General features: G+C 37.7%; 2 protein-coding genes across 5 annotated transcripts in view; both read left to right on the top strand.

The window, feature by feature from the left end:
• The window catches only part of LOC146002518 (uncharacterized), a 43,297-nt gene extending 23,833 nt beyond the window's left edge, over positions 1 to 19,464 (top strand). For 2 of the 3 annotated variants that reach the window (XM_083140421.1, XM_083140439.1), the window contains exons 4-6: positions 1,069 to 1,848; positions 3,144 to 3,321; positions 12,343 to 19,464. In XM_083140421.1, coding sequence (XP_082996547.1) covers positions 1,069 to 1,848; positions 3,144 to 3,321; positions 12,343 to 14,195 — 2,811 coding nt within the window. In that variant the 3' untranslated portion in view covers positions 14,196 to 19,464. The remainder of the gene's footprint in view (positions 1 to 1,068; positions 1,849 to 3,143; positions 3,322 to 12,342) is intronic. The other variant, XM_083140429.1, reaches the window with a different exon arrangement.
• A 6,060-nt stretch (positions 19,465 to 25,524) lies between these two features.
• Positions 25,525 to 27,507, top strand: part of LOC146002532 (regulator of G-protein signaling 9-binding protein-like) — a 138,948-nt gene continuing 136,965 nt past the window's right edge. The window contains exon 1 of one of the 2 annotated variants that reach the window (XM_083140459.1): positions 25,525 to 25,616. Coding sequence is in view for 1 of the 2 variants with exons in the window: in XM_083140451.1 (XP_082996577.1) it covers positions 25,789 to 25,816 (28 nt within the window). In the remaining variant the exon portion in view is untranslated. Of the gene's footprint in view, positions 25,817 to 27,507 lie in introns of both variants that reach the window. The other variant, XM_083140451.1, reaches the window with a different exon arrangement.

The raw sequence follows: 27,507 nt of genomic DNA, 5'->3' as shown, positions 1-27,507 counted from the left end.
AAGTCCCAGCCTGAGTAAGGGTGTTCTTTGTGAGAACCAATGCACTTTCTGTGGAGAATGGTTCGTTAAACACCTGTCTCTGTATAATCATTACTGCCTGGAATTTTATGTAATTACATATTTTTTCCTTTGTATGTAGCGAAGCAAAAATTACAAGTGTTTGCAAATTGCAATGTTATGAACCATATTTCATGTTACATATTTTGAGGACATATTTTTAAATATTTTGAGGATTATTAAACATTTTCCATTTACATTACATATTTTTACATAAAATGCTGGATTTGGGCCATGTTTCTACCTTTTCATGAGCAAGGAGCTAAAATTGTGGGACAAACATTCAAACTTTTATTTCTCTAAAAATGAAAAACTAAAATTAAAAATAAAATATCCACACCACCATGGCATGGTGCACAGGGGAGCACTTTACCTTTTATATAATATCTATCTAGTTTTGACTGTGCGCCACATTGGCATAGTATGCACTGAAGCAGAAGCAGTATATTTCTTTACAAGAAATAATGTATTGTTGCATTAAATGTACAATAATGCATCTCTTGTGGTGAAAAATGTATGGCCACAATGTTGTCATTCATGTTATCAGCTTATCAGATTATGAATTTTCCAATGCAATTTATCACATTACATTTTTATTATTTCAAATGATGAAAGTATTTATTTAGTATAATTGCATTTTTCACTGCCAGAAATCTGAAAAGTAGGACAGAAATGAGAAAGAATACACATGTTAGATATTTTAATATTCTTACATATTTTAACATATGTCAGTGGTTTTTTTCTACATATTTATGTACATATTTTGCATGTTTTGCCTACAGAATAATCCATACCTTAATAATCATTACCATGTGCATGCTGATGACTGTGCATGCGAATAACTTTCATCTTATCATCACTCATCTCTACAGTGTGATTATCTATAAGTGGCCGAAAAAGGATGCTAAATAAGAAAAATGCAAATAATATTGTTGTAGCCCTTGAATCCTTTGCCTACCTTTGATTTTGGTCTTGATATCTCCTTTTTAAGCATCTTTTCTTATTCTTCAGGGAGAGGCAGAGAATCAAGGAGGAACAGCAATCCCATCTAGAAGGATAAAAGCAACAAAAAGGGTAAAATTGAAGGAGGATGAGGAGATAGAAGAAGAGAGTAAGGAAAACACCGAAAACAATGCAACAGAATTTGCCAAAGTGCCAAAGCAAGAAGTCGATAAGGACAATGTGGAAAGAATGAAACTGTCGTTGATGATGAGGTGTTACGGATGCGACATGGAATTTCAGTCTCAATCCGCACTGCAGGACCACTTACACGAGCACAAAACGGATCCTGCTTCGTGTGACGTGTGCCACAAAGAGTTCCCCAACAAGGATGCATACCTGAATCATTTCTCGTCGAGGTCCTGTATCAAGTCCAAGAAGCTGACCGTGTTAAAAAAGTGTAACCAGTGCAGCGAGTCATTTCGTTACCGTAGGCATTACGATAAGCACATGGAAGGTCACAGACGAAACAATTGCAAATTATGTAACAAGCTGTTCTCTGTCAGGAAACACTTGCAGATTCACATGCGGGAGAGTCACAAATTGAAGGTGGTCGACACAAAGTACAAATGTACTTTCTGCGAAAAATGGTTTGTTAAACGCTTGTCCCTGTATTATCATTATCGTGTGCATGCTGGTGACAAAATTGTGTGTTTAATGTGCGGGCACTTCTCTGTAACGAAAGAGGATGACAAGAGACATCAAGATGATCACGAGAAAAAGAAGCCATGGAAGTGTGATCTGTGCAAGGAGACATTTTTCCGTCGTCAACAGCTTCTCTATCATGTTCAGGTAATTTTACATTAAGTAAGTGTGCTTTTGTTTCTGTGTAGGCTTGAATCAATATACAAATCATACCACACAGTTAAAATTCACTTCTTATGTAAATAGATATTATTTGTGTGTGTGTGTGAAAAATATGTATATCAACAGTGCATTATGTGCAAAATTGTGGCAAATTTAGACCATAGTTGACAATACTGGTTAATATGAAAATTGTTTTTTTTTTTATTGTTTGTGGCAACTGGTGCTTTCACAGAGCTAAAATTATCTCACCAGTTTACGTATCTTGGATGTTTCAATAACAAAAAATAAAATGGTTGCATACTTGTAACGGCTCATTTGCATCACGACTAGACTCAGCAAAATTTATTGAATAAAGGAACTGAGGATTTTTGTACATAAATGCCTAAATAGACTTTCAACTTCAATAGATGGAAAGGAAAGAACTCTTATCAAATGTTTGAAAGAAAGTTTAAATAGAATCTGTCTTTTCTTACAAAGTACCTCATTTCTGTTAAGTTTCAAATGGAATTCAGTATATTTAGTTGTCAATACGAATTTACCGAACAGTTGGTTTTGTTGGTTTCCTCATAACCCTATTACAACAGTTAACAAATCATCAATGGAGATAAAATGAACTTACTTCTCACTAGGGGTGTGCGGGACAGAATTTCTTGGGTCGGGATGGGATCGGGACAGGAAATTATTTAAATCCCAACATTCGGGATGGGAAAAATGCACAATTTCTTGACAAATTCGGAAAATTTTCGGGACTGGAAATGTTCGAAATTTTCCGAAGCTGTGCAAATCTCGAGTTCTACACGTCATTTTCACCTTGAGTGATTCTTTTTGCATTTCTGGTACAACTAACAATTTCCGACAAGTTGCATACATTTACAATGCAGAAAACGTCAAGAATTAATGACTTTTTAAAATGACTGCTCGGGATCCCGAAAAGTCGGGAAGTCATTTTCCAAAGTGGGGATCGGGACAGGAATTTTTTTCCTGATCCCGGTCTCGACTTTTCGGGATCCCGCACACCACTACTACTCACTCAAGAAAAGGCAAATAGGTGCAGAAAAAGGAAACAAAACTCGATAAAGTATAAAAATGCACTGCAGTGCTACAAACTGTACTACTTATGACAAGTTGAGAGAAAAAAAAGGGTTAGGAGATTTTTTTGGCTCATAAGTAGACCTCAGATTTTAGGTCTTTAACCTATTTTTTTTTATTTTCAGGTAAATAAGAAATATGTCTGCAGTGCTGTCACTTAAATATGTATTTTGCTCTTTTTTATATTCCAGAAGCACGATAAGTACAAGTGTCTAACATGCTCTGAAAGTTTCTCAGCAAGGATAAAGCTGCTGGAGCATCAACGAGATGGCCATGTCATCAAAGGGTTGGAGGAGTTTAAATGCAACAAATGTGATAAATCATTCGAGAGACCGTCGCTCTTGGAGCTACACTCACGGGTTCATTCAGGTAAGACACATAACGAAAATTGTAAAATATATATGTATGTATATATACATATGTCTTTGGCACATTTTGTGAAAATTATTTTTTTGATAATAGATGGTCACTTGGGCCATTAGGAATTGTAAAATATCATCAGATGTTCTGTAACAATCTGTTTAATTTCTTTATTTTCTCCAGTTGTACAGCTCAACTATTCTATTTATTCCTCTTTTACTGTTTATTTTTTATTATTTTTGTTCTGGTCTTACTTTTTCTTTTCTGTTCCATTTTCTTTAATGTGTTTGTTATGAAACACACAAATAATTACAGTAATAGGATAAATATTTTGAAAATAAGTGAACCCCAAAAGAAATTCTACCTTAAATTCTGAAATGCACAAAAAATGCTTGTTATTTGTTATTGTGCTGTGCCTTTTTAGCTCACCATTCCAAATTTCTCTCTTAAATCTCTTGTTTTCTCTCTGCAACAAGTTACATAGTAGAGAAATAGATAGTATGCAAATATTTTTACATTTCCGTTAAGTAAAGTGACTAACGTGGTAGAGTTAAAGAATGTGCTACTTAAGCATGTACATGCATGAGTTTACATCCTGCTTACAAGTATTTTCACACCTGATCAGGGCAACGTTTGTGAGTAAAAAGCAAAAATAAGGATTAAAATGGTAATAATTTCTTTTTATAATTGGTAATGTTATATTGATACCTTATGCTATAATAAATTAATTGAATATTATATTTCTATTACTGTTTTGAAAGAGTAGAAAGTACAACATGTAATGTGCAGTGAAGATAGCAGTGTGTGTGTTAACCCTTTCTGGACGAGCAATGAGCACAGCCTGTTGTACACTTACTGTCCAATAAGACAATCCATTGTGAATGAATGATGGGCTATGATTGCACAGTGTCTCTTGTGCATGTGTGTTGTATCCACCAATTTCAAGTGCTAGATGTAACATGTTTTTTGTTGCTGAATTTTAATTGTACTTATGTGGAATTAAGTTGCGCTTTTCTTCATAATCTTGAGAATAGCATTTAATAATTTATATCCACATTGTGCCATACTTTCGATCACTCACAAGACCGTTACATGGTTTCCTCCCGTTAGCTAAAGAAAATTTTAAGTAACGGAGAAGAGAAATAAAATTTTCTTTTCAATAATGCAGTTTCCTCCAGATTGTTGACATTTGAACTGCAACTTCTCATCTGCTTGGATGCTGGACCAGGTCGTTGTTTTTCCAACGCTCTAACAATTCCACCCTGCGGGAACTACCGCAACGGAGAGCTTCTTCAAATTTCCGAAGTTCTCTTTGCCAAGAACCTTCTTCATCCACGGATCTTGAAGAGTAGCCACATCGTGGCCAACTTCCATTACTAATTAAGGGCCGACATAATATTCAAAGAACTTGGAAATCACATTGTCTTTGTCCGAACTTAGCTTATGGTTCTTCTTAAGCACTAAATCACCAATTTCTAAAGTATAAGCACGTTGATTGGTTTTTATTAGCCGACTTTCCTTCTTCTTAACATTATTCGCCTTTGCGGTAAACAGTTTGGTTTCGCAGGATAATTCCCTGCTAGCTTCATTTTCGGGCCAGTCCAGCTGTTTCAGTAGGTTACATGGCACTGGTTTGTTGAAAAACAACTCCACTGGAGCATATGCAGTTTCCTCGGAGATAGAAAAGTTTATCATCCAACACACTTTGTTCACATATTTATGCCAGTCACTATGTTTCCTAAGACAAAACGTCCTAAGAAGGTGCTCAATTTCCTGATTAACCCTTTCTACGGGATTACTTGATGGATGGTATGGAGTGGTGTGCAATGCTTTTATGGAATGCCTCTCGACAAATTGGTACTACCTTTTGGATGTAAACTGGCTTCCTCTGTCTGACAAGATAAACTGAGGTTTAGGAAAATGAGCTAAGTAACCTGACTCCAATTTGTTGATAATTTCTCTGGATTCCGCTGTACGCAAGGGATAAGCCACTACAAAACGACTGCCTATGTCAACCATGGTCAGTAGATAGACATAGTAAGCTGATCTTGGTAATTTTCCTATGCGATAGTTGGAAAGCATCTCATTACGATCCTTACAGGTGGTCGTTAACTTTTCCCTAACTAGGCCAATCTTGTCAGGTTTGTTTTTCGAGCAAATGAGACACTCTCTTATGTACTCAGCTACTCCAGTCTTCATGCTTTCCCAGTAGTACTTCGACTTTATTCTTTGATAGGTCTTGTTAAATCCAAAATGTCCAGTTAAATCGTGCTCAGAGTTCAGAACTCCTGCCTTTAAGGACTGAGGAACAGCTAACTACAGTTGGGACACGCTAGCAACCGATGTGGAACCACCTGCTCTGGTAGTGATGCGCTGTTGCCGGATTGACCTACTTCAGGATTTTCGCGAGCCCACAGAAACACGTGTAGGATTAAACATCTGGTTAAACTAGACCCTTTAAAGACGCATCGCATGTAAGGCAAAATGGTTTGTCAAAATCTGGTTGGGCAAGAGTGGGTAATTTAACTAATTCCTTCTTTAATTGGAGGAATGAGTTTTCTCTTTCCTTGTTCCATTCCCACTTCTCTTTGTTAGTTAGAAGTTCTTCTAGACAAGCAGTTTTTTGAGCTAGTTTCCTCACAAATCTCCTCCTCCAATTTATAAGTCCCAAAAATTATTGTAGATCCTTCCTAGTTTTGGGACGTGAAAATTTTGTGATAGCTTCATCTTTCTTGGGATCCACACGTATGTAATTTCCTGAGATTAAGTGCCCTAAATACTTAATTTTCAATTTAAAAAATTCACACCTCTTCAGTTTAACAGTAAGACCTTCGGACTGCAATTTATTAAGGAGAAACTTGATGTGCTCGAAATGAGACTTCAAGGAATCGTCAAAAATTAAAAGATCATCGACATAGACAGTCAAGAATTCTTCAGTCCAAGGTTCAAAAATATTATGCATGGCTTACATGAAAACGGCCACCACATTCGACAATCCAAAAGTCATGTGAGTGAAACACCAAGAACACCCTTTATATGTGTACGCCGTTTATTCTTGATGCTCTTTCTTGATAGGTATCTGTAGATAACCAGAAGCTAAGTCAAGGTACGAAAAATACATTTTCTCCTTGAACTGTTGTAAAGCTTTTTGAAGCTGAGGAACCGTCGATTTGGGAATTATAATTTCTCTGTTTAGCTTATGGAAATCTATACAAGGCCTAACCGTTCCATCCGGCTTATTTACTACTAGCATAGGGTTCATGTAGGGAGAATTACACAAACGGATCACATTCCATGTTCTCCACTTGCTTAGTTGTTCTTCCAGCTTTTCTCGTTTAGCTACAGGTACCGGTTAAGGATTGGTTCAAGAGATTTTAGAGAAATCTCGCATTCCGAATGCTTGGCGAGACCTGGTCGGTCCGAAAATACGTGGCGATACTTCTTCAATAATACAAACAATTTTTCTTTCTTCCTTAGTTCTTCTGCTTCTGACGCATAAGCCTTCAATTTGATATCTTCCTCTGTTACGATCCAATCATCAATTGTTTCCTATTGTCTCCTTTTGTAACCATTCCATGCCATTAGGAATCAATTATTCTTGAATTTTCTGGCCATCGATAGTTAAAAACAATTTATTGGCTCCAACATGTAGATCAGCTTTGTACTTTTGAAAGAAAGGGTAACCGAACAGCAACTCCACCTCTAAGTTCCTTACGACATACACCAAGTCTTCAAACATGCAGCCTGCAATCTCGAAGTGAATTCTCCGGCATCCCACTATTCTAGACCTCTCATTTCCAGCAAAATCTTTTAATTTAACTCCAGGACATTTTTGGAGTTTAAACCCTGGAAGCTTCTCTCTTAATTTCAACCAAATTTTGTAATTCATTATTGTACTGTACATTCGCTCCCAGTGTCTAATGTACAAAAAATTTTCACACCCAAGACTTTGGCGATTATTTCTGGTTTCTTTACGATTAAAATTTTATTTTCCAAATTCGAATAAGGTGCTAAATCTAAATACAGAGTTCCTAATTCATCCTCAGTTAAAAACATATTTTCGCTCTCAATGCCCTTTGAATCACAACAGTTGTCCATTGTAGATGAGAGATATCCATCTACAATGGGTGCTGGTTTAAACAAGCACCAAGTGGCCGCGGTGGCTCAGTCGGTAACGCATCTGACTACCATGCTAAAGGTCCCGGGTTTGATCCCCAGCTGGTTCAAATCCGGGAACTTTTCTAACGTTGGAAGCGGCCCCGGCACCCACCCAGCGTCGAATAACATGGGTACCTGGGGGAAACCCTGGGGGGTAAAGGTGGTCAGGGGCGTGGTGCTGATCACATCACCCCTACTCACGACCGGATCAAGAAAGTGTGGGGCGTTACCCCCACACCCCCTATACGCCTTCATGGCGTGGTGCTAAGCACAGGGGAACACTTTACTTTACTTTACTACTGGTCGATGGAAAATCCCACGAAAAAGCACCTGGATTTAAACTACTAACAACGGGTGTTGTTTCCGTTTGTATACCAAACTCTCTCTTCGAAGGCTCCATCCTGCTAACTTCTGTTCCTCTCTGGTACGGGAAAGCTCAGCTTCTATTCCTGAAATTCTTACGAGTGTTTGGATAGTCACTTTTCTATTTGTAGTGCCACTGTCATTACTATTCGGGTTAGTATGGGCAATATTACGCCACGGATAATTCGTTCTATCCACACCCTTTTTGTCTTGACTTTGGTCTTCTTTCGAGAGTACAGTCTTGTCTAGTTCTATGTTGATTTCGGTGTCGCTCTTCTTGTCTGCCGTACTTGTTTCGCCAACCTTCAAATTGTTCGGAGGCCTCATATCGTCCCAGGAAATTTGTCAACTGGTCTATGTTCTGCGGATCACGGGTTAGAACCAGTTGCTGGACTTTTAATGGTAATTGGCTGATTATAAGATTCAACACTTCTGCCTGATTTACAAGATCAGTCAAATTACAATAAGATGCATAAACATCCCAGCAGTATTCTTCCATTGTCTGGTTAGAACCTCTCGAATACCTACGATTACGGAGAGCTTGCATCTCTCTTTGTTTAGCTTCTGCAGAAGCATACTGACACCTAAAAGCAGAACAGAAATGCTCAAAAGTTCTCCATCTTTTTTCATTAGCCACGAACCAATCCTTCACTTTCCCCTGCATTAATGAAGGTAGGATCTTTAGACGATACGACATTGGCATCTTCATAAGATCCATATAGGTAACTAAATTCTTTAAATAGCTTTCTGCAGAGACTGAATTGATGTCGCCCTTGAATTTGTCCAAGGCATTGATATCAGCCATGTGGAAAGATGGGTGAGATGAGATCCGATCTCTTGATTCCCTCTAGAAATATATATTTCCGTATTATCAAGCTTAGGGTTTCGAAATGTTTTTTTACCTTTTCCTGTCCAGACTTTGCGTTTGACTTATTTGAGATGGAGCTGAGCAAGAGGACATTGAATCACTATCTCTGTCACTATAGGCTCTAGGCATTACTCTTAGAGCTCCCACAGGAACATCACACTGCTTGTTTCTCAACTGTAATCTCCTAAACTTTTCGATATCTTAACCGTCGTTCATTCCTCCATTTCCTTCAGCCGATTGGCTATCTGATCTCTTGTTTCAACAAGTTTTTCTTCCATTCTTGTGATCTTTTCCCCACTGTGAGACCTTACGTCATCAATTTTGTGAACAATTTCTACTTTATATGTTTTATTTTCAGTCCTTATTTCCTCCAGAGATTTAATCAAATCCGACTTCTCTTCCATTCACTCTCTTTTATCTTTCTCTCTATCTTCCCTTTCTTCATCCAGGTTTTCTTCCAACTTGTTTATACGGGTTTCCATTTCACAAATTTCCATTTCACAAAACTTCTAAGTCTGTTCCCTCGCATTTTCTTTAAGTCCGTTCATCTGCTGAACCACTTCATTTTTAATACTAATGCATTCTCTTCTTACGACCTTAACTTTATGATTTATCTTTTTCAGTATTTCTTCCTTTGCACATTTCATCCTGTCTTCCATTACATCTATCCTCTTCAAAACACTTTCTCGGAATTCATTGTGTTTTTCATCTCGTCTTTGCTGCTCTTCTTTATCTTCATTTTTTAATATTTCCTGTTTTCATCACATCTTTTAGGCTCTTCTTTATCTGCATTTCTTAATCTTTGTTGCTCTTCTTTATCTTCATTTCCTAATCTTTCCTGTTTTTCATCATGTCTTTTCTGCTCATCATTCATTCTTTCAAACATCGGGAACATCCTTTCAGCAAATTATGACATTTCAGTACTCAAAATACTTTCCTTCTGCTGACACCGCAGACATATCACTTCTCCTGTGACTACCTTCAAATTGGCACATCCTTGATGAAAATGTTCCTTGCATTTGGAGCACTGAAGCACACTACATCTTCACCTTTCTCCTTATTATTACAACAGTTAAGAGATTCCATTTTTTGTTTCTACTGTCACTGTAGAGTTCTTTTTTTGCATTCCCAATTACAAATAATTATAGTTTTGTATTACAACTCGAAGGTTTATTCTTCAAGTCCTGTCACGGTTGCCAAATTTTCTCTGACATGCACCTACTGACTTATGTGTAAATAGTCTTAAGTTTGCTAAAATCCCTCAATCAGACTTCTCAGCATATTTTTGTAAGGCAAGGAACTACGACAACTTAAGTTACACAAACTCCTTCGCGTGCAGAAAACAATTTATGTTACTTTCACAAAATTACACACTTCAAACACATTTCAACATTTTCCTTCCTCTATTCAAAGAAATCAATACTCTTGAACACAATATTAAGTTTTATCAATATTAATCACATTAAACAATGAAAAATTAATTAACATGTAACTTACAAATTGTTACTTTAATTTCAAAGTCTATATCCCTTATTCCATTTTCTTCTGCCCCCAAGAGTTTTTCACACAGGTTGGTCATCAACCACCAGTTCAACATAAATGTGTCATACTTCCGATCACTCACAAGGCTGTTACACATTTTTTTCTGCGGCAAATCTGTTGATGCCCTTGTTGAACTCTTGTGGTTGAAATAGTTTACACAATTCCTGTAAGCATTGCCACTGAAAATACTTGCACAGTTTCCTCTTCTCGTCATGAAGCGCAGTAATGCCACAATAAACACTTAGGATGTTAAGTCGGAAACAACTTCGAGGTGAGTAGCCTGTGTGCAAGACAAGTGAAAACTGCAATGTAACACCTTATGGTAGATCTACTTCTTGCAGGTATGGATGGCCTTGCGTAATCAATGCCTACATGATATAATGCCTTACTGGGTCTATTTATTGGGGGAGTAACTACCCTAGCAGCTGTTTGGTGGGTGAAGCCTTCAGACAGTGGCGATTTCTCTGGGTGTGTAAGGCGTGTGTCAACAGCCAAAAGAAAATGAAATAAAGAAGAAAGTATCTGTACTTTTATAAATTATGATTTTGAGTGTTTTTCTTCAATTGTCAGTTTCGAGCACCCGGTAGTTTTCGAACGCTGTGCAGCCCGCAGTGGTTGTCAGGCAGGAAGATGGGTCCCGCACTGCCAGGACGTTGGAGAGGAAATACAACGTCTTACCACTGCCAAAACATAGGATGACCGTGCATGCGTACATGACCTGCCACCCACCACCATGGTTAGCTTCTCAAGGCGTTGTATTTGTTCCCAACGATTTGGCTTTCATTCACCCCGCGTTCCACGTTGTTTTGCATGTGATTGTTGTGCATTATTTTTTAAATGTGTGGTGTGAAATGATGTGATTAGTTTAAGATGGAGAATAGTGAAAGTGTTGTGCAAAAGTATTTAAATAATTCATTTTCTTCACTTTCGTATTCAGAGAAGAAACAAGTGATTGACAATGGTCGACCATGTCCGAATCTCACAATGTCAACATGTGTTAAAGGAAAAAGTGGTGCTGGAAAAGGTTTTGAGAGACATTTTCGACAAGAACTCTATGCAATTTCGGAATGGCTTTGTGGGTGTGATGTGGTGAATAAATTTTACTGTTGGACATGTTTATTATCCTCGACTAAAAAAAGGTGTTGGAAATTATCAAGGGTATGTGGATTTGAATCATCTCAATACTGCAGTGAAAAAACACAGTCAGTCTGAATTGCATCTTTATAGTTTCTTTAAATTTAGTAGTTTTGTTGCCACCCCTACTAGAATTGTTTTTTTTTTTGTATCCCTTCATCAGTTTCATCTAATCATCACTCATTCTTATTGTCATGAATGCAATGTTAAATAACAAGAACATGACTACAGATCATTGCATATTCCCGCATAACCTGCTTTTAGGAGAAAAGCAATAATAATAAGGCCAGAATTGGTAATATATTCTTCATAAAAAGTACCTTCAGTATTGCTGTCCTTAGCCTTAATGTTTGGAAATGAGAATGTGTAGAAAAGCTTACTTGTATGAATACATGTAAAAATGTGAGGCTGTGTTGTATACCATTAGTACATCTGATTGTAATGAACAAAGTGTTGCATTCAAGATCTTCCGCTGGATTTTTTAATTTTTAAAACTCTGACTACAGTTTTAAATAGAATATTCCAGTATTCAATTGATAAGCTCCTTTCAACCTTTCAGATCTTTATTTGGTCATACGAAAACTTCTATTAGGCTTCAGTAGCACAGATGTCGTTCTGGTGCAAAATTTTATTTCTGTATGTCTTCAATGGTTTTATCATCAGCTTATCCTGGTTACTGTAGTTAGCACTATGATATCCCTCAAGCAAGACCAGTAGACCATAAGTTGACAACTTTGTGTTCTTTTGGTTTTGCAAATTTTTCTTTCATATATTTTCTACAGATCATTCTTAGATATATAACTTTTTACAAAAAAAAAGGACCACTCTAATGAGAGCAGCTAGGGCAACATGCAATAAAATGTATTATTTATTAAGCTTTTGTAGGAAAGACTATTGTATGACTTAATTGTACCATGCTAAATAATATATGCATAATAATATTCAAAATAATCTTCCTTTGTCAGGGGAGAGACCAATTGCCTGCAAGGAGTGCAACAAAAGATTCCAAACTCCCAAAAGTTACTCCAAACACCTCAGAAGCCTAACCCACCATAGAAACATCTTGGGAATTTCAGAAGACGGGAATGACTTCACTTGCGAAAAATGTGGACTGCAGTTTGCTGAGAAATCTAACCTGGAAAGCCACATAAGAAACAAACATGGCAAGGGGGAATTGTACACATGTGGTTTTTGCGAGTATCAGTGTTCATCGAAGGCTAACATGAAACGGCACAAAGAACTGCACACCGAGGGCCGTCAGTTTGTGTGTGAACTATGCGGAGCTGCATTTTATGCTTTGGCAACCCTTAAAGACCACCATAATTATGTTCATTCAGATGAAAGGAAATTTGTATGTGGGAAGTGTGGAAAGTCTTTTAAGGGTAACAATGCCCTGACAAGGCACTTGTTAACGCATTCAGATGACCGACCCTACATCTGCCATTGTGGTCAACCATACAAACGCATGTTCCATTTAAAACGGCATATGGAATCTGCGCACAGTACAGTTTTCAGAACAAAGAAGCTATTAAGACTTCGCCCAAGCATTACTGGTGATCTGATACCAGTTGCTGACGACAAACCAGCATCTGTGAAAGAAAAGAAGGTGAAGAAAGATCCAAATATAATAGAACAAGAGCAGCTTGCTGATGCAATAATTCTCAATCCTGTTCTGTCATTGTCTTCAGGCCAGGTTGTGGCTCTTCAGCAACTCTCTGTGTCCGATCTCCAACTGGACGAGCATAATGGAACTGCAGGGGTTAATGTTTCAGGGACAATTGATCATGCCATTTCTGCGAACATCTCTGTGGCAGCATCTCAAGGAAATTCTCTTCCGGTCAGTCTTCCAACAAATCTTCCCACAGTTGCAGGAGGCGATCATGGCACTCAGGATATCTACCATTCCAAAACACTATCACCTGACGTCCTACATGCCATACAGGTTTCCTACGAAGATCTCAATTTTCCTACGACTCAAGGGATCACAGTCGTTTCAGGGTCGGAACCTCACTTGGTGTTCTCATCAGCTTCACCCGTTACGGTATCTGCATCAACAGCCGAGATGATAAATGCCGAACTAACATTGGATCATTCAGGCAATATAGCAATTTCGCAGATTCAAGGTGACCACTCTTCTCATCACCACGCACAAGCAACGCATCCGCATCTAGTTGATCTAGAACCAATCCTTCAAACTTCCCTAGGAGCTTCTGACCTTGGTTTGCTGAAGGCTGCAGATGGCAATCATTCCCTTACGAGCAAAACAGTTGACTTGACTATTCTCACTTCTGTGTCAAGATCCCTTTCATCAGCAACATCGACACTACCGGTGTCAGTTTTGTCTGGGACGCCATCTTCTTCACACCTTTCCCTGCCAAGTGCACCATCTTTATCAGGCTCCAGCTGTCTTAATATGGGCGTTCACACTCCTCTTCCACCAGCATCATCAATCATAACGATAGCGTCATCCGCTAATTCATCCCCAGCACCCGTAACAAGTTTGCCTTTGCCGGAAGTTAATGGCAATGCAAGTGTCTTGAACCATTCCGAGTCTTCGCAGCTTCTAGTTAAACTAGGATGTCCATCGGATTCGCTTCTCAGCACAGAAAACCACCACGAATCTCTCTTGAATCCATCTACCTTAGCCCAGTTTTCATCTCGGTTGCCTTCGACGACTACAACTGTTTCTCCTGCAAGCTCAAGTACTCCTGCATCTATGCAACCAGCATCTCAGCCTTCCAACCAGACGTTGTTACCTAGTCTTTCTGGTCTTGGTTCCGAGTATCTACCACATAATTTTCATTTCTTAAATGTTTGATTCTGAAGTTTCCTAATGACATGCACCAGGAATAAATCAATGTTGTTGTTTTTTACTGATGCATGTAAAGCACCAATATAGTATTTACCATAACTGACAACCAATATTCTACCTATAAGATTACAAATCTTGCCTGAAAATTCCAAATGGTTCAGACATCTCTGAAATTAACATATGTAACCAGGTGATTACAATAGGTTTTGCCTCAGCAAAACAAACATTATCTTTACAGAACTGGAACATATGAATCACACCATTATATTCATAAAGAAAAGAACGAAATGTCACTAAATTTCAGGCTATTTATATAGATTGGTTAAGTTAGCAGCAATTCACTGATACATCTTCATACCTATATCAGTTGTTACCGATAGAGTACAGCTTTACAAGCACACACATGAAAACTACTAATTGTAAGGAGTTCTCAAGCTCCCTCCTTCAGAACTTTATTTCAAAGTTTGAAATATAGAAATTGCAGCTGTAACAATATAAAAATAATAATGCTGATATATTGGTATTAGCAGATACCAGTGATTTTGGTTTTTGTAAAGTATGGGCTCAAATTTAATCCAATACCAGTCTATACTTTTTCAGAGTACAGGGATCTTGTGTGGTCTACAAACATGCCACATGCCACTTTTGCAGAGTGTAAATAGTCTGGAAATTACGAAATATGCATAATTTGCATTATTTTGGTAACAGCTTTGTGTGGAGAAATGGATTTTGTTATTATGTGAAATTATGAATAGTTTAGCAAAAATCTTGTTGATTCATATGGTATAATTCCAATTAGAAGCTGTATTTTAAAAGTTATAATTATTTAGTACTAATTTAAATTGTTTGAATTTCCAATTATTGGCACCAGTATCAGTGGGAATTGGTAAGGGTATTGGTGTTGGCATCGGTAACAGGTCAAAGTGCTATCAGCTCAGCCCTAAATTTAACTGAAAAGAAACATCTGTATGATGAATTGTATTAACAGATTTTCCACTGATTTTGTTACTTGCCATATCAGCAGAGAGATTGCTACACTGCTTTAACAACTGATGCACAGAGGAAAGGGCCAATCACTTCCCTATTTGATTAATTTCTCAGGACCCTTCTAAACATGTTCTTAATAGATGTACAGGGTGGGAAATAACCTTTTGCTAGGGGTCCACAGTAAAAAGTAACAACAATTAAGAATTACAGTAATACCAAATGTTTACTACGACAATTGTGGTTACAAAAACAAAATTAAAAGTTAGTGTGTCCGCCGTTTGCTTCTCTCACAGCACGAAGACGATCAGGGTAAGAGTTCAGAAGATTCGCAAACAAGTCCGTATTCCATTCCATGTCACGGAAGACTTGTTCCAGATGAGCAAGGAGTGTTGCCCGGGAATAGCAATCATCGTACCCTTTCTTCCAATTGTCAGTTACCCAACGTTCACTTCGATGGAGTTTCTTCATGACCCATTTGAGGTTGATGAATACTGCTCCACCTTCCATTGCTTCTCGAAACGCATTGGCTCTTATCCGATCGACAACTCACTGCTCCTCACTGTCACACAATAGATTCGCCATCTTGGAATTTATTCCTGAAACACAGAAAAAAGCCTACTTTAACACACCACACTTCAAATGACTCCATGTTGACACAGTTTTCCTGCAGACCCCTAGCAAAAGGTTATTTCCCACCCTGTATATTCGGCGAAGGTACTTACTTCTTTCATAAAACAGTTTGTTTTAATTATTGATTGAATTTAGTGGTCACTGCCACTGACCAGTCACAGGAAAGGTAGCATGAATTCCCTGGAACATTATTTATAAAACAGATAAGAACAAAACATACAGGATGGAACTTCTTTAATATTTTTTCAAGCGCATTTCCCTTAAAATGTTCAACTTAAAGGGCATAAACAAGTCAGAATTCTTGCCAAAATGCAGGTAAAAATGGAAGAAATTAAGATATACGCATGGCTGCAAAATCTATATTTTGTTACAAAAGCAAAAGTCTCAGAAGCACATTTTTGCCATTATTGTTATACATACAGTTAAGAATAGTAATGCATCTTCTCTGGTACAAGGTAAGATATTTTGTATATGTATTGTCAAAATATTTGCAAAATATTCCATATTGTTACTTGAAGTCAGAAATTTCAAATGCAGTCATTATGAAGACAGTGAAGTGAGGGATACTATAAGAAAATTTTCCTAACTGGGAGATAGCATCTTCCTCTCTACTTTGAGCACTGTTTTAGTGTGCTACAGTGTGTTCTTATTTTCTCTTTGCATTGATCTGGAAACCTTTAAGGTGCATTCCCACTATGCTGGTCAGCACGGTCGGTGTAGGGATGTGGCAATGTATGACGAGGAAGATGAGCTTTTAGCAGCAGCTTCTGTAATTGTTATTTCTATGAAGTGTCTACAGAAATTTTAAATTCGTCAGAGCCTGAAAAATCAAAGTATAGCGGAAGTGATTTAATCAAATACTTGATATTAGACTATGTAAACACTTTAAACCGTGAGTACATATGTGATGCTTGGTTCAGAGACTTTTTTTTGTATGACAAGCTGTGACTTTGAAATTCTGCAGACTAAGATTGGAACTGGAATCATCAAGAGAGATACAAAATTCAGACCATCTATTCCAGCCAGTGAACATCTTGCTTTAACTTTGCGGTTCCTTTCAACAGGAGATTCCTAACATTTGCTTACATTTAAAATTTCGAAACAAGTCATTTCTAGAACTCTTCTGATTTTTATAATACTCCTGCTGCAATCTTCACTCCCATAGCAAAGGACGACCACAGTACATTTCTATAAATGTTATAAGTTGCAGATTTGTCCACTCCATGATCAAAAGTTGAACAAATCAGACGAATCCTTCCTTAATCTGTCTAGACATGCTTGGCACCTCCTCCACTTCGTACGTCGGCACGATTTCCATTGAAGTAGACTGCTAGTAGTCGGTTTGGAACCAGCATGCCGATCAGCCTGTCGGCATATGCCTACAATATGTACCCATTTGTTTGAGTGTGTCAATTGGCCTTGCTGACTGTCATAGTGGGGACGCAGCTTTATACTCGCTCGAGTTATCAGTATCAATATGGGTAAGGATTGGTAAGGGAAACAGAACCACCTGGTGCCCTTTTTATTGTGATATTCTATTTAACACCCAATGATGGTATAGGTAGTTGTGGAAATATTTTTGAAAAGGTTGATTGTGAAATATTTCTATGAACTAGTGAACATTTTTTGCATGACTGCATCTTTCACTTTTTTTAATATCCTCATTTTCCTTTTTTAATGCATAGTATCCTGGATGGATATCTTCATCTAGCTTAGATTCAGACATACTAAGTAATGTGTCAGACAATAAAGTATTACTTTAACTGAACAGGTGCTGGTACTACAGAGTACTGTAAAGAAATGTGCACATTGGATATCACATCTTTCTCATGTTTGAGGTTCAGTCTCAAATATTTAAGAATAGCAAAATGTCACTTAGTATAAAGTTGTTGTGTATATTTGTTTTGTCTGTATAAGATTGTCAGTTGTTTTTACGTGATTGTGATAATAGTAGAGGTGATAAAAGCTTTTCTGGAAGGGAATGGTCACATTATTTTGTGATGATGTTTGTAATATAAACCACCTTCAGCAGTCATTCAATCCTACTGATCTTTTCTATATATATGAAAATAAAATAAATAAATAAATAGCCTTGCGAATGTGGGAAGTAATAATTTTATGACTGGAATATCCTAGGTGCAAACATCATTTACACAATGCACCCAGGAAAACAATTCTTGTTGCAGAAAATACACTGCACACTACAAATGTTATTGCTCAGAGCAATCATATTCTACATGCAGTTGCAGGCACTGTGACCTGGTGCATTTTTTTTGATAGCCTTCTGTTAATTTTATATTGTTCTTTCCAAACCAAGGCATAAACCAGAAACGGTCATTTATATGCATATCTGCCACTAGTAGCAGATTTTCAAGGAATAAACACCCTGATCCCCCGGAATCCATGCATTTTAAATGATCATGATTGCAATGAACAACTTAATCTTCATGCAAGGACTTTTGTAACAACCAATTAACATAACTCATACAATGTGTTTAACACATTAGACCATCAGAAATCATGCGTACGTTAGTTTGTCAGGGCCAGTTCATGAAAAAGCAAACAACGTAGAAATAACAACCTCAAATTTCAAATTCAAAGGAACATTAAAAAGTACAAGGCATATTTTTGGTAACTTCGACATTTTGAGTAGCAAGGTAGACTTACACAATTTGTGTGATGGTCTTTTCATTTTCAACAATACTTTTCTTGTCTGTTATTTTAAGGTTTTTATTTCTTTTATATTTATTCCAAAAATATTTGAAATATTAATATATTTTGTGTTGTGATTTATTGCTTTATGCACTTTCAAATAGTTCATACATGCTTAGTCATCTTCCGTTTTATGCAAGACTCTTCCCCACTGCTGTGTGGGAAGTTCATTTTCTGTTATCAAATTACGCTAACTGAATATATTTTGTAAATATTTATTTTCAGATTGACAATGGTTTAGTGCATTAAATATTGAATGTTCCTCATATTTCATCCATTTTTGGTCTGAAAAAAAAAATCATTTAACAACAGTTAGTGCGATTTTAAGCTGTTTTTGTTTTTATCATCTTTATTTGACAATTTTTTTGGAAATGTTGGGAAGGTACATCTTCCTCATCTTTAATTGTTCTATTATTATTATTATTATTTTAATACCTTAGTGGAACTTTTTACATCAGTGATACATGTAGTTTGGTAACTATAATAACCAACAAATAAACAAGTACCATGTCTCCATAAAAATTCTGCAAATTGCAATAAAAGGTAAAGCTAATGCAGTGTATATCACTGGATCAGACATGTTAGGGTCCCAGGTTAAAACTTGATCAAAAATATATTGAATATTAAAATATTCGAAGACAATGGAATAGATGCATGTGTGAAACAGTATAAATGTTATTTCAAAAAATAATAAAGAAAAGCAGTAGTAAACATTCCATAAGATTGTAAAATGCTAACACTTCAGTAACAATATGATTTATAAATTCTGATTTTCTTTGTTTTAAGTTAAGTGTGTGCTAGTCAAAATTGTTATAAAATGTTTTCGTGTGTCATGGTTGGTAAGATTTGAAAAAAATGGACGAAGTTACTTACAAGTGACATTTTGTAATTGGTATGCATTATCATAGAGTAAAATGTATGATATCTGAGATGAGAGTAAAATAATATACCCTTGTAAGTAAATTGTAGAAAAAATAGATATCTTTTTATAGATTTTATACAATAAATATTTAATTAAGTATAGAATTTCTATGATTTCAGCTATTATCCTGATTAAATTTATATTGACTTTGTGTATATTGAATTCTCTATTAGAAACACACTTGGAAGATAGTTTTTCATCAAAAAATTTGCACTGGTGTTTGTAATTTTCGAAATTATAACATCATGACACTACTACATGAAAAGCACTAAAAAATTATAAAATATGTTCTGGTAAGAATTCTAAATGGAGTATCTGTCAAAAATTTTCATTGAAAGACATTTTTGACAAGTTGAAAGTCTAGCTAGTCAGAAATGCTGGAATATGACTTATTAAGTTCAACCCATTCTTGAAAATGCAATTAGATGCATTGAAATAGAAATACATCAGATACGTTGTGTGATACTGAAATGAATTGAAAACAGAAGTACAACTAGAAAGGAAACAACATGAATGGATGGTTTCAAGTAATGGTGATTTAACAGGGTGGTACTGAAGTAAGAAATCAAAGTGAATGCTCTTAGCTAGCTACCGATCCAAAAACAGTCGGTAGGCAGCACTGTTGCAGTCACGTGAGCTATCACGGCAGCATCGCTGCAGTTGAGCTTTGGAACTGGAATGGCTCAATTTTCTTTAACACTAGAAGCGCCAACCCGGTCATTTTGACAGTTTTTCAAATTGCAGTTTCTGCTTTGTACAGAAACCTTTCTCTTCGTGTGTTGAAATTTTGTGACTTTTCCTAAAATTTGCAGTACATTATTACTACAATGCGTTATTTACAAAAAAAATAATACTAATGGAAATATTTGTGTTTCTAGCTAGAAGTGCTGTTGCCGGTCATTTTGACCGCTAATGTATTTCAATGGAAAACCACTTCTCGATTGGAACGTTGCACTTACAGTTTCCACCCTTATTCTTCCTTCCTCTTTTGGACTCGCCCATATACGAGGGATGTTCATTAAAGATTTCCCCTGACCCAGTTCTAGTTAATGTAGAATACTGAAATTTTACGATACATATGTGCATAGGTCATGAGGTAATTTACAATTCTGAACTCCTCTTAGTTTTTGTCATACAAGTGCTAAATTGAGACAAGGTGTAGTGATGGATCCAGTGGAATACCAAGCAGTCATCAAGTTTCTTTACTTGAGAGGCTGCAAACCAAAGGAAACTTTTGGTGAGATTAAATGACCTATGGAGAGGATGCCCCATCGTATGACGTAGTGAAGCACTGACATCGTCAGTTCAAGTGTGGTCGGACTTTAGTAGAAACATCTCCCATTCTCGGGCGATCCCAGTCAGCCATTGACGAAAACACCATTGGGCAATTGAAAGCTGCCATCTTGGAGGATCGCCCCATAACCTTTCGCCAACTAGCTGAAGATGTCAAGATCAGTGTGGGGTCTGTGGAAAAAATCATCCATGACCATTTGCACATGTGGAAGGTGTCTGCCGGATGGGTTTCTCGGCTACTCACACCTTTCCAAATGCAGGTACGAGTCACATGCTCCCAGGCTAATTTGACCATGTGCCAGGAAAACCAGGAGGAATTTTTTGACAGACTAATCACCCAGAGTTAAACGTGGGTCCATCACTATGACCCAGAGACCAAGGCCCAGTCAAAGCAATGGAAGCATCCTGACTCACCACCATCAATGAAGGCCAGTGTCCAACCCACAGCGGGTAAAGTGATGCTCATGGTTTTTTGGGACCAGCATGGAGTAGTCATGATGGATTTCCTGGTGATGGGTACCACAATTACCAGGACACACTACACTTCACTTCTGCAGAAATTGCGGAAGGCCATCAAAACCAAGAGGCGTGGCATGTTGACCAAAGGCGTCCCCATCCTGCAAGACAATGCTCCAGTTCACAACTCGCATGTTGCCCAGACAGAAGCCACGGTCCTGCGGAAATTAAATCCTTCCTTATCTCCCGTACTCTCCAGACCTCGCACCATCAGACTTTCACCCTTCCCAACCATGAAGTTATTTCTGAAGGGAACACACTTCCACGACGATGAAACGTTGGTTTCTGAGATCAAGCCATAGCTTCTGGAGCAACCTGCATACTTCTACAAACAAGGTCTCCACAGGTACATAAAGCGATGGGGAAAATGTGTGGCCATTGGTGGTTACTATGTAGAGAAGGACTAATTTTCGTTTATCTCCGTCCATGTGAACTGGTTCAAGGGAAATCTTTAATGAATGTCCCTTGTATGTTGGCATATTGTCGAAGCTGATAAGAAGGAGAAAGTGAAGACTGTTTCGTTTGAACACTGCAGTTTGTAAGCATGTTTTCTAGATAATGTGTCCTCAGTCCAGAGGAATATTTGAAAGTATTACAGGAGATTAGTAAAAATGAATCTGATGTCGAGGTCCCAGATCTTACTGATGATGATATGGACTACATTCCTACAATGGATGGTGATGATGTAACTGATTCTGTGGATTCCGAAGACGACGAAGTATTGAATGAATCTTCAAATAATGAAGCAGGTAGTTGTGCAATTACATCCTCTGTGTGTGTTTGTGTGTGTGAGTGTGTAAGCATACATGGATATAAGTGAATGTATTGTTCATGTTCGCATGTATGATATTGTGTGTGTGTGTGTGTGTGTGTGTGTGTGTGTGTGTGTGCGCGCGCGCACACACAATGATTCGAACTCCTGGGACATCCCGAATGCCTGTACAATGGTCTGCGAGAGAGAGAGAGAGAGAGAGATAGAGATAGAGAGATATATATTCCTTGATTTATAGGTATTCAATTTTGAAACTTGATACAGAGGCTATGGAGACTTCTGTTCAGTTCATTTTCAAAATTCAATATAATATACAGACATGAATAATTGTTCCTTGTCAACGCCTGTTTTCAAATTGACGACCGTTAAGCACTAATGGAAACACGAAGCAATGGAATCGCGAACATCAAGAATTATTCCTTTCAGTATTTTGTCGCATTCTCGTTAAAACTCTGCTTTCGATTTGTCGACCCTTGCGGATTTGTATCGTAAACATTTTATCTCTTATGTATCGCTAATTGCTATACAAGTTTAATTGCGTGAGGCCTGGTGAACTCTGAACTCTTCTGAACTTCTTCATCCAATCCATCTGTTTGGCACATTGTCAAGTACCATTCACAAAACTGCACTCTCTGTCAGGACCAGTGTTCGAATTGGAAGGGGGCAGTCCTACTTTTATCATCCCCGGCTCTACATTTATATTTTCATTTCCAACCAGGGAAAGAACCTCCCGCTGAGTGTGTATAAATTTGGGGGGATGGCATGACATTCATTCACTGTTTGAGTCATAAATTCGAGCTTGCTGTTCACAATGTTGTGAAAAAGATACAGTCATTGTTGCACTTTAGATCTTTTATGGATGCACTTTATTTTATGTTCGGCAAAAATCAAAGGAACCTGTTTGAGAGTGGTCAAGCAGTGGCAACAGCAATGATGGAAATTAACAAAATGTTTGACATTTGTTGGGTGGCATCTGCTCAATCTGTGTCAACAGTAATAAATGATTATCTGGCCCTTGTACATTTCTTTTTGAGTCGTGAGCTCAGTGCAGCTATCAGTTGGAAAGGAAGATTGATTGATTTCCTTTATCTGACTTCGCTTTTGTGCCACTTTTGGCTAATTGCGAAGATGGGGATGAGATGAGTCATGAGATGTGATGAAATTGATGAATGGACACTCGCAAACATCCATACCTAGGCCGGGGTTCCAACCCGGGACCCCTGGCGCGTAGTAGGGTGATGTGCTAACCACTCCGCCACGGGGGCCGGCATTGAAAAGGAAGAGAAACTGCAAAGAATGCTAAAGTAGGTACCAACTTAATTATTGTAGTAGAACTTTGCCTTTCCCATGTTATATTAGATTTCCTCAAACAGTTTTCATTGCTTCCACAGAGAAGAAGTGCACGACAGGAACTGGCTGTGGCAATAAAATCTCGAACTTCAATGAAAGAGCACCCTGGAGAAAGTGTAAAGATGTATAATTTTACTTTTCTCAAATCAAAGCTTCTAGGAGTGTACACTAACTGAAACATCTGAAGCCGATGAAAAGTAGCTAAATCATATTTTCGGAAGCATTTCCTTCAGGGACTTACTGATAATCATAATTCCCGATTTGAAGATCATGGAAAATTCGAAGAAGCACCTGCTTTGAACCATGAGAAGCTTCCAGAAAGTGAAACAGAATGTAAGTATTATGTTGTATGGTGACAAAGAAACTACTTTGTTGTGTGGCAGCGTTCAAATTGAAAGGGACTGCTCAGTTCACAACGAATGCACAAACCTGAAGACGAGCTCAATAAGTGTTTTGGTGAGTGAACTTTCTGCAGAGCTACAGACCATTCTAATATCAAAGACAGACTGTGAAAGAGGTTTCAATAAAATGAGCGTGACTCTTACCGAACAATGAAATCGAACGAAGAATGAAACAGTATGAGCATTGTTATTTACCGCTGTGAATAACTCTAAAGTCAGAGTTACAAAGAAACAGGTTTCTTAATGATTTTTTTCTGAAAAAAAAAAATGTTTTTAAAAATTAATTATTTTGGCGTTTTGCTAACTTTGGCTAATCTACAGTATTTCAGTTGCAGTTTCAGTTGAGAGTTTTGAGGTACATAATGCCAAATTTTGCAAAGGGAAGAATCGAAAGAAACCCAACAAAAAAGCTTTTTTTTGGATGATTTTCAACTCTATCTACAGGGACGATTTTCCTGTGACAAAATTTACTGAAATGAGGCTCCAACACATCATTTATACATTGAAATCAGTAGCGATGCTCGGGTGCCAAAAATGAGTGGGGAGGACGCAAGGACAGTTTAAGTTTTCTTTGTAAACAAGACTTACCATTAAGAGGCCATAATGCGGAGGTAAAAGTGGGAAGGGGCAAACTACCTCACCTCCCTAGTCCCGCCACTGATCAGTAGTCCTCAAGTCCCCCTCTGCATTTTCTTCAATTCGAACACTGGTCAGGACCATCTATACTGGGAGCATGGGCTCTTCTTGAAATGTACGTAACTCTTCCAATGCCAATGCTTCAAAATGCAACGAACGCTTGATTTTGAAATTCCTACCTCACGACCTATTTGCCCCATAAATTTTCTTGAACTCTGGCGATATGTTTCCATCAATCTTTCTTGTTTTGTAGGGCTCGTCGATGTTCGCTGTCTTCCGGAAAGTTCATTGTCGACATTCCGAATAGTTGCATCTGCTTGAATTCGAGTGGTGGTAAGTTGCTTAGATGCGTCTGTTCGAAATTCTCTCCTAAACTCTCTTTACACTTCAACTTCGTTTTCAAACTTCCAGTAGCAATTAGTGATGCAATTCCTTTATTCAAAGCTTAGACTGGCTTCACCCATTACAGTAACCCCCCGAGTTACGTAAATAATGTGTTCCGTAAACCTTTACGTAACTTGAATTTTACGTAAATCGAATTTGTAAATCCCTTAAGTGTAACTTCGTAAGGAACTGCAATATTTATTATTATTATATACATATGCAGGGTCTGTCCAAAAAGTATCGGGACTACATTCAGGAAAAAAATATTGCAGATATATGTACAATGGGTTAAATTTCTTCAAAATAAGATCCTTCTCCGTCAATACAACGTTGCCAGTGCGAATTTACGTAAGTCGCCGGTTACTGTATTTAAAATTGATTAAACCTAAAAAGGTCAGATACATAATTTTTGGGACACCCTATATCCACGTTAAATGTGACCTCCTACATACGTAATTGAAGAATTCAAGTCAATGAATAGTTCTGCTAAGCCAAATCGTCCGCGATAATTCTTGTAAGAACGACGTTGCTAAGCAACATGTAAATAGGAAAACGGAAACGGAAGTGGTTTTCGACCCGCTGTTAAAGGATCCGGAATGTGTAGGCATGCGGCCTGCCGAAATCTCTTCAGCGAACAATCGATACAGAGATGGTTGTCATGGCGACTGCTGTGCCATCTGTCGGAAGGAAAGCGAGGCGAGTCCAGTTCTCGCGACCGAAGGGGTTGTGTGCTTGTGTGTGTGCCACTTGTTGAATGACACAGTCTGGGCTTTCCAATCGGTTCTGACGAAATGTGATATTGTCGGCATCTTATATTTACAGAGGTGAGTGTTCCTTACCTAAATGTAAATGGTGGAGCATCGTGCTAATTTTCAGTGTTTTGTACGGGACTGTGTGGTACATGTGTAGGCGGACCATCAAACCTAGCAGAACACGTTAAGGACGATATGTATTCTGTGTCGAGTGGAACAGTTCGAAATTCAGTCGAAACCTAATATGAGGGAATTATCACTTGCGTATTCAGGTACGAATTCATTAATTATACAATATTGTTGAGTTGGTCATGTTATTAACACAAATATTTATTAGTTTATAAACAGTCCTATTTGTCCATAAGTATGAGCAGTAACGTTTGGTTTGTCGAGTTAGAAAACACCCTAATTTACATGAGTGTCAGTGGTGTATCCTGTGGTGGGCTTATGCGGGTTATTTCTTTCAATGTTGCAGGTTTCTTTAAAGAGAATGTCGAATACGTGAAAAAGTCAGTCAGAAAAAGTTAAAATCCCTTCTCCCCAATTTTTACTAAGTAACATTTGTGAACGTTGTATTTTACCGTCTATACTGTACTTGATGGTTTAGGAGTATGGGCGTACCTACGGAAGGAGAGGGCTGATGAGGCCTCGGCCCCCCGCAAATGTATAATCATAAAAGTAATTGAAAGTTAGAATTGCGTGTAATGTGTATGTATAAGTACATATTTTGGAAGAGTACAAAATTAACAACTACGTTAATAATATTTTTGAAATTGTTACAAATAAGCCAATCACGTGACGTTCTATAGCATCGAACACACACAGATATACAAACACACACGGGGCAAGAGGGGAAAATAATTTGAGGTTGAAAATCACCAATCTTTTATATATATACAGAGTGGGCACAAAGTCGCTTTCCCCAATAAATGAAGAAATCAAATATTTGGGGAATGCGACTTTGTGCCCACCCTGTATATATATATATATATGGGATATACGAGGGCTCCTATTAGGCTCCATGTTCAACCCCTCCAAAAATATGAGACTGAGAACGGTAATAGTCAAGGTGCCATAACAAGGCAGCGAGGAAGGTGTGTGTGTGGGGGGTGGGGATTCTGGAAAATAAAAATAATGTATTTGACGAGTAAATAAGGTTCTCGAACTTTTCGTTTTCGTTTTGTTGTTAGGCAATACACGTAACAGTACCAAGTGAAAGGAAATGTGCAATTTAACGATTCAACGGTATCTAAAGACAAATTCGTTGATGTAGTTAAAGTGAAAACGTCTGCATCTAAAAAAGAAAATTGACTTGTATAATTTATGACAGTGGGATGCAGTACATCGTTACACACGCACGCACGCGCAAATGTTAGTTATCAAAGTTTCGAGCAATCCCCCCTCCCCCCCTGTGTGTGTGTGTGTGGGGGTGGGGGTGGGGGGCATTACTTAAAGATAACTCCAAAGAATCAGATTCATTTTGTTCCGAAGGATTCATGCATTGATATTACATAGCTCAATTGACTGATGTATTTTAAAAGAATGAAAATAGGTCATGCATGCAATAGGTTATTTCAGGAAAGTACCCCAACTCACAGATTGTTACGTAATAATGGAGTTCATTCCTCTTTCATGCCTTTATTGATTTCATTTTGCTCTGTGGCTATTAAAAAAATCCTCACTTTTAACCCTGCAAGTCCAAGGTCTCTAATATCTGATTGATTTCGTTCTATCAAACTTCTGTGGCATAATTTTGTACTCTCACTCCTTCTTCCTTTTCTCCCCCTCCCTCCACTCCCTTTCAAGGACGTATTTAGTAAGGGTCCAGGGGGTCAGGACCCCGCCGAAAGATTACTAAAATTAAATAATGAAAATACACTCGTTTACATTTGTTTTATAATTTCCTGTGAACTTATTGGAAGACAAGGAATATAGGGCTTTGAAGGACACGAGTTTTTCAGTT

Source organism: Lepisma saccharinum, chromosome 1 (assembly GCF_977018435.1).
Source record: "Lepisma saccharinum chromosome 1, izLepSacc3.1, whole genome shotgun sequence".
Classification (NCBI taxonomy): Eukaryota; Metazoa; Arthropoda; class Insecta; order Zygentoma; family Lepismatidae; genus Lepisma; species Lepisma saccharinum.
This window is presented reverse-complemented; position numbering and strand designations above follow the sequence as displayed.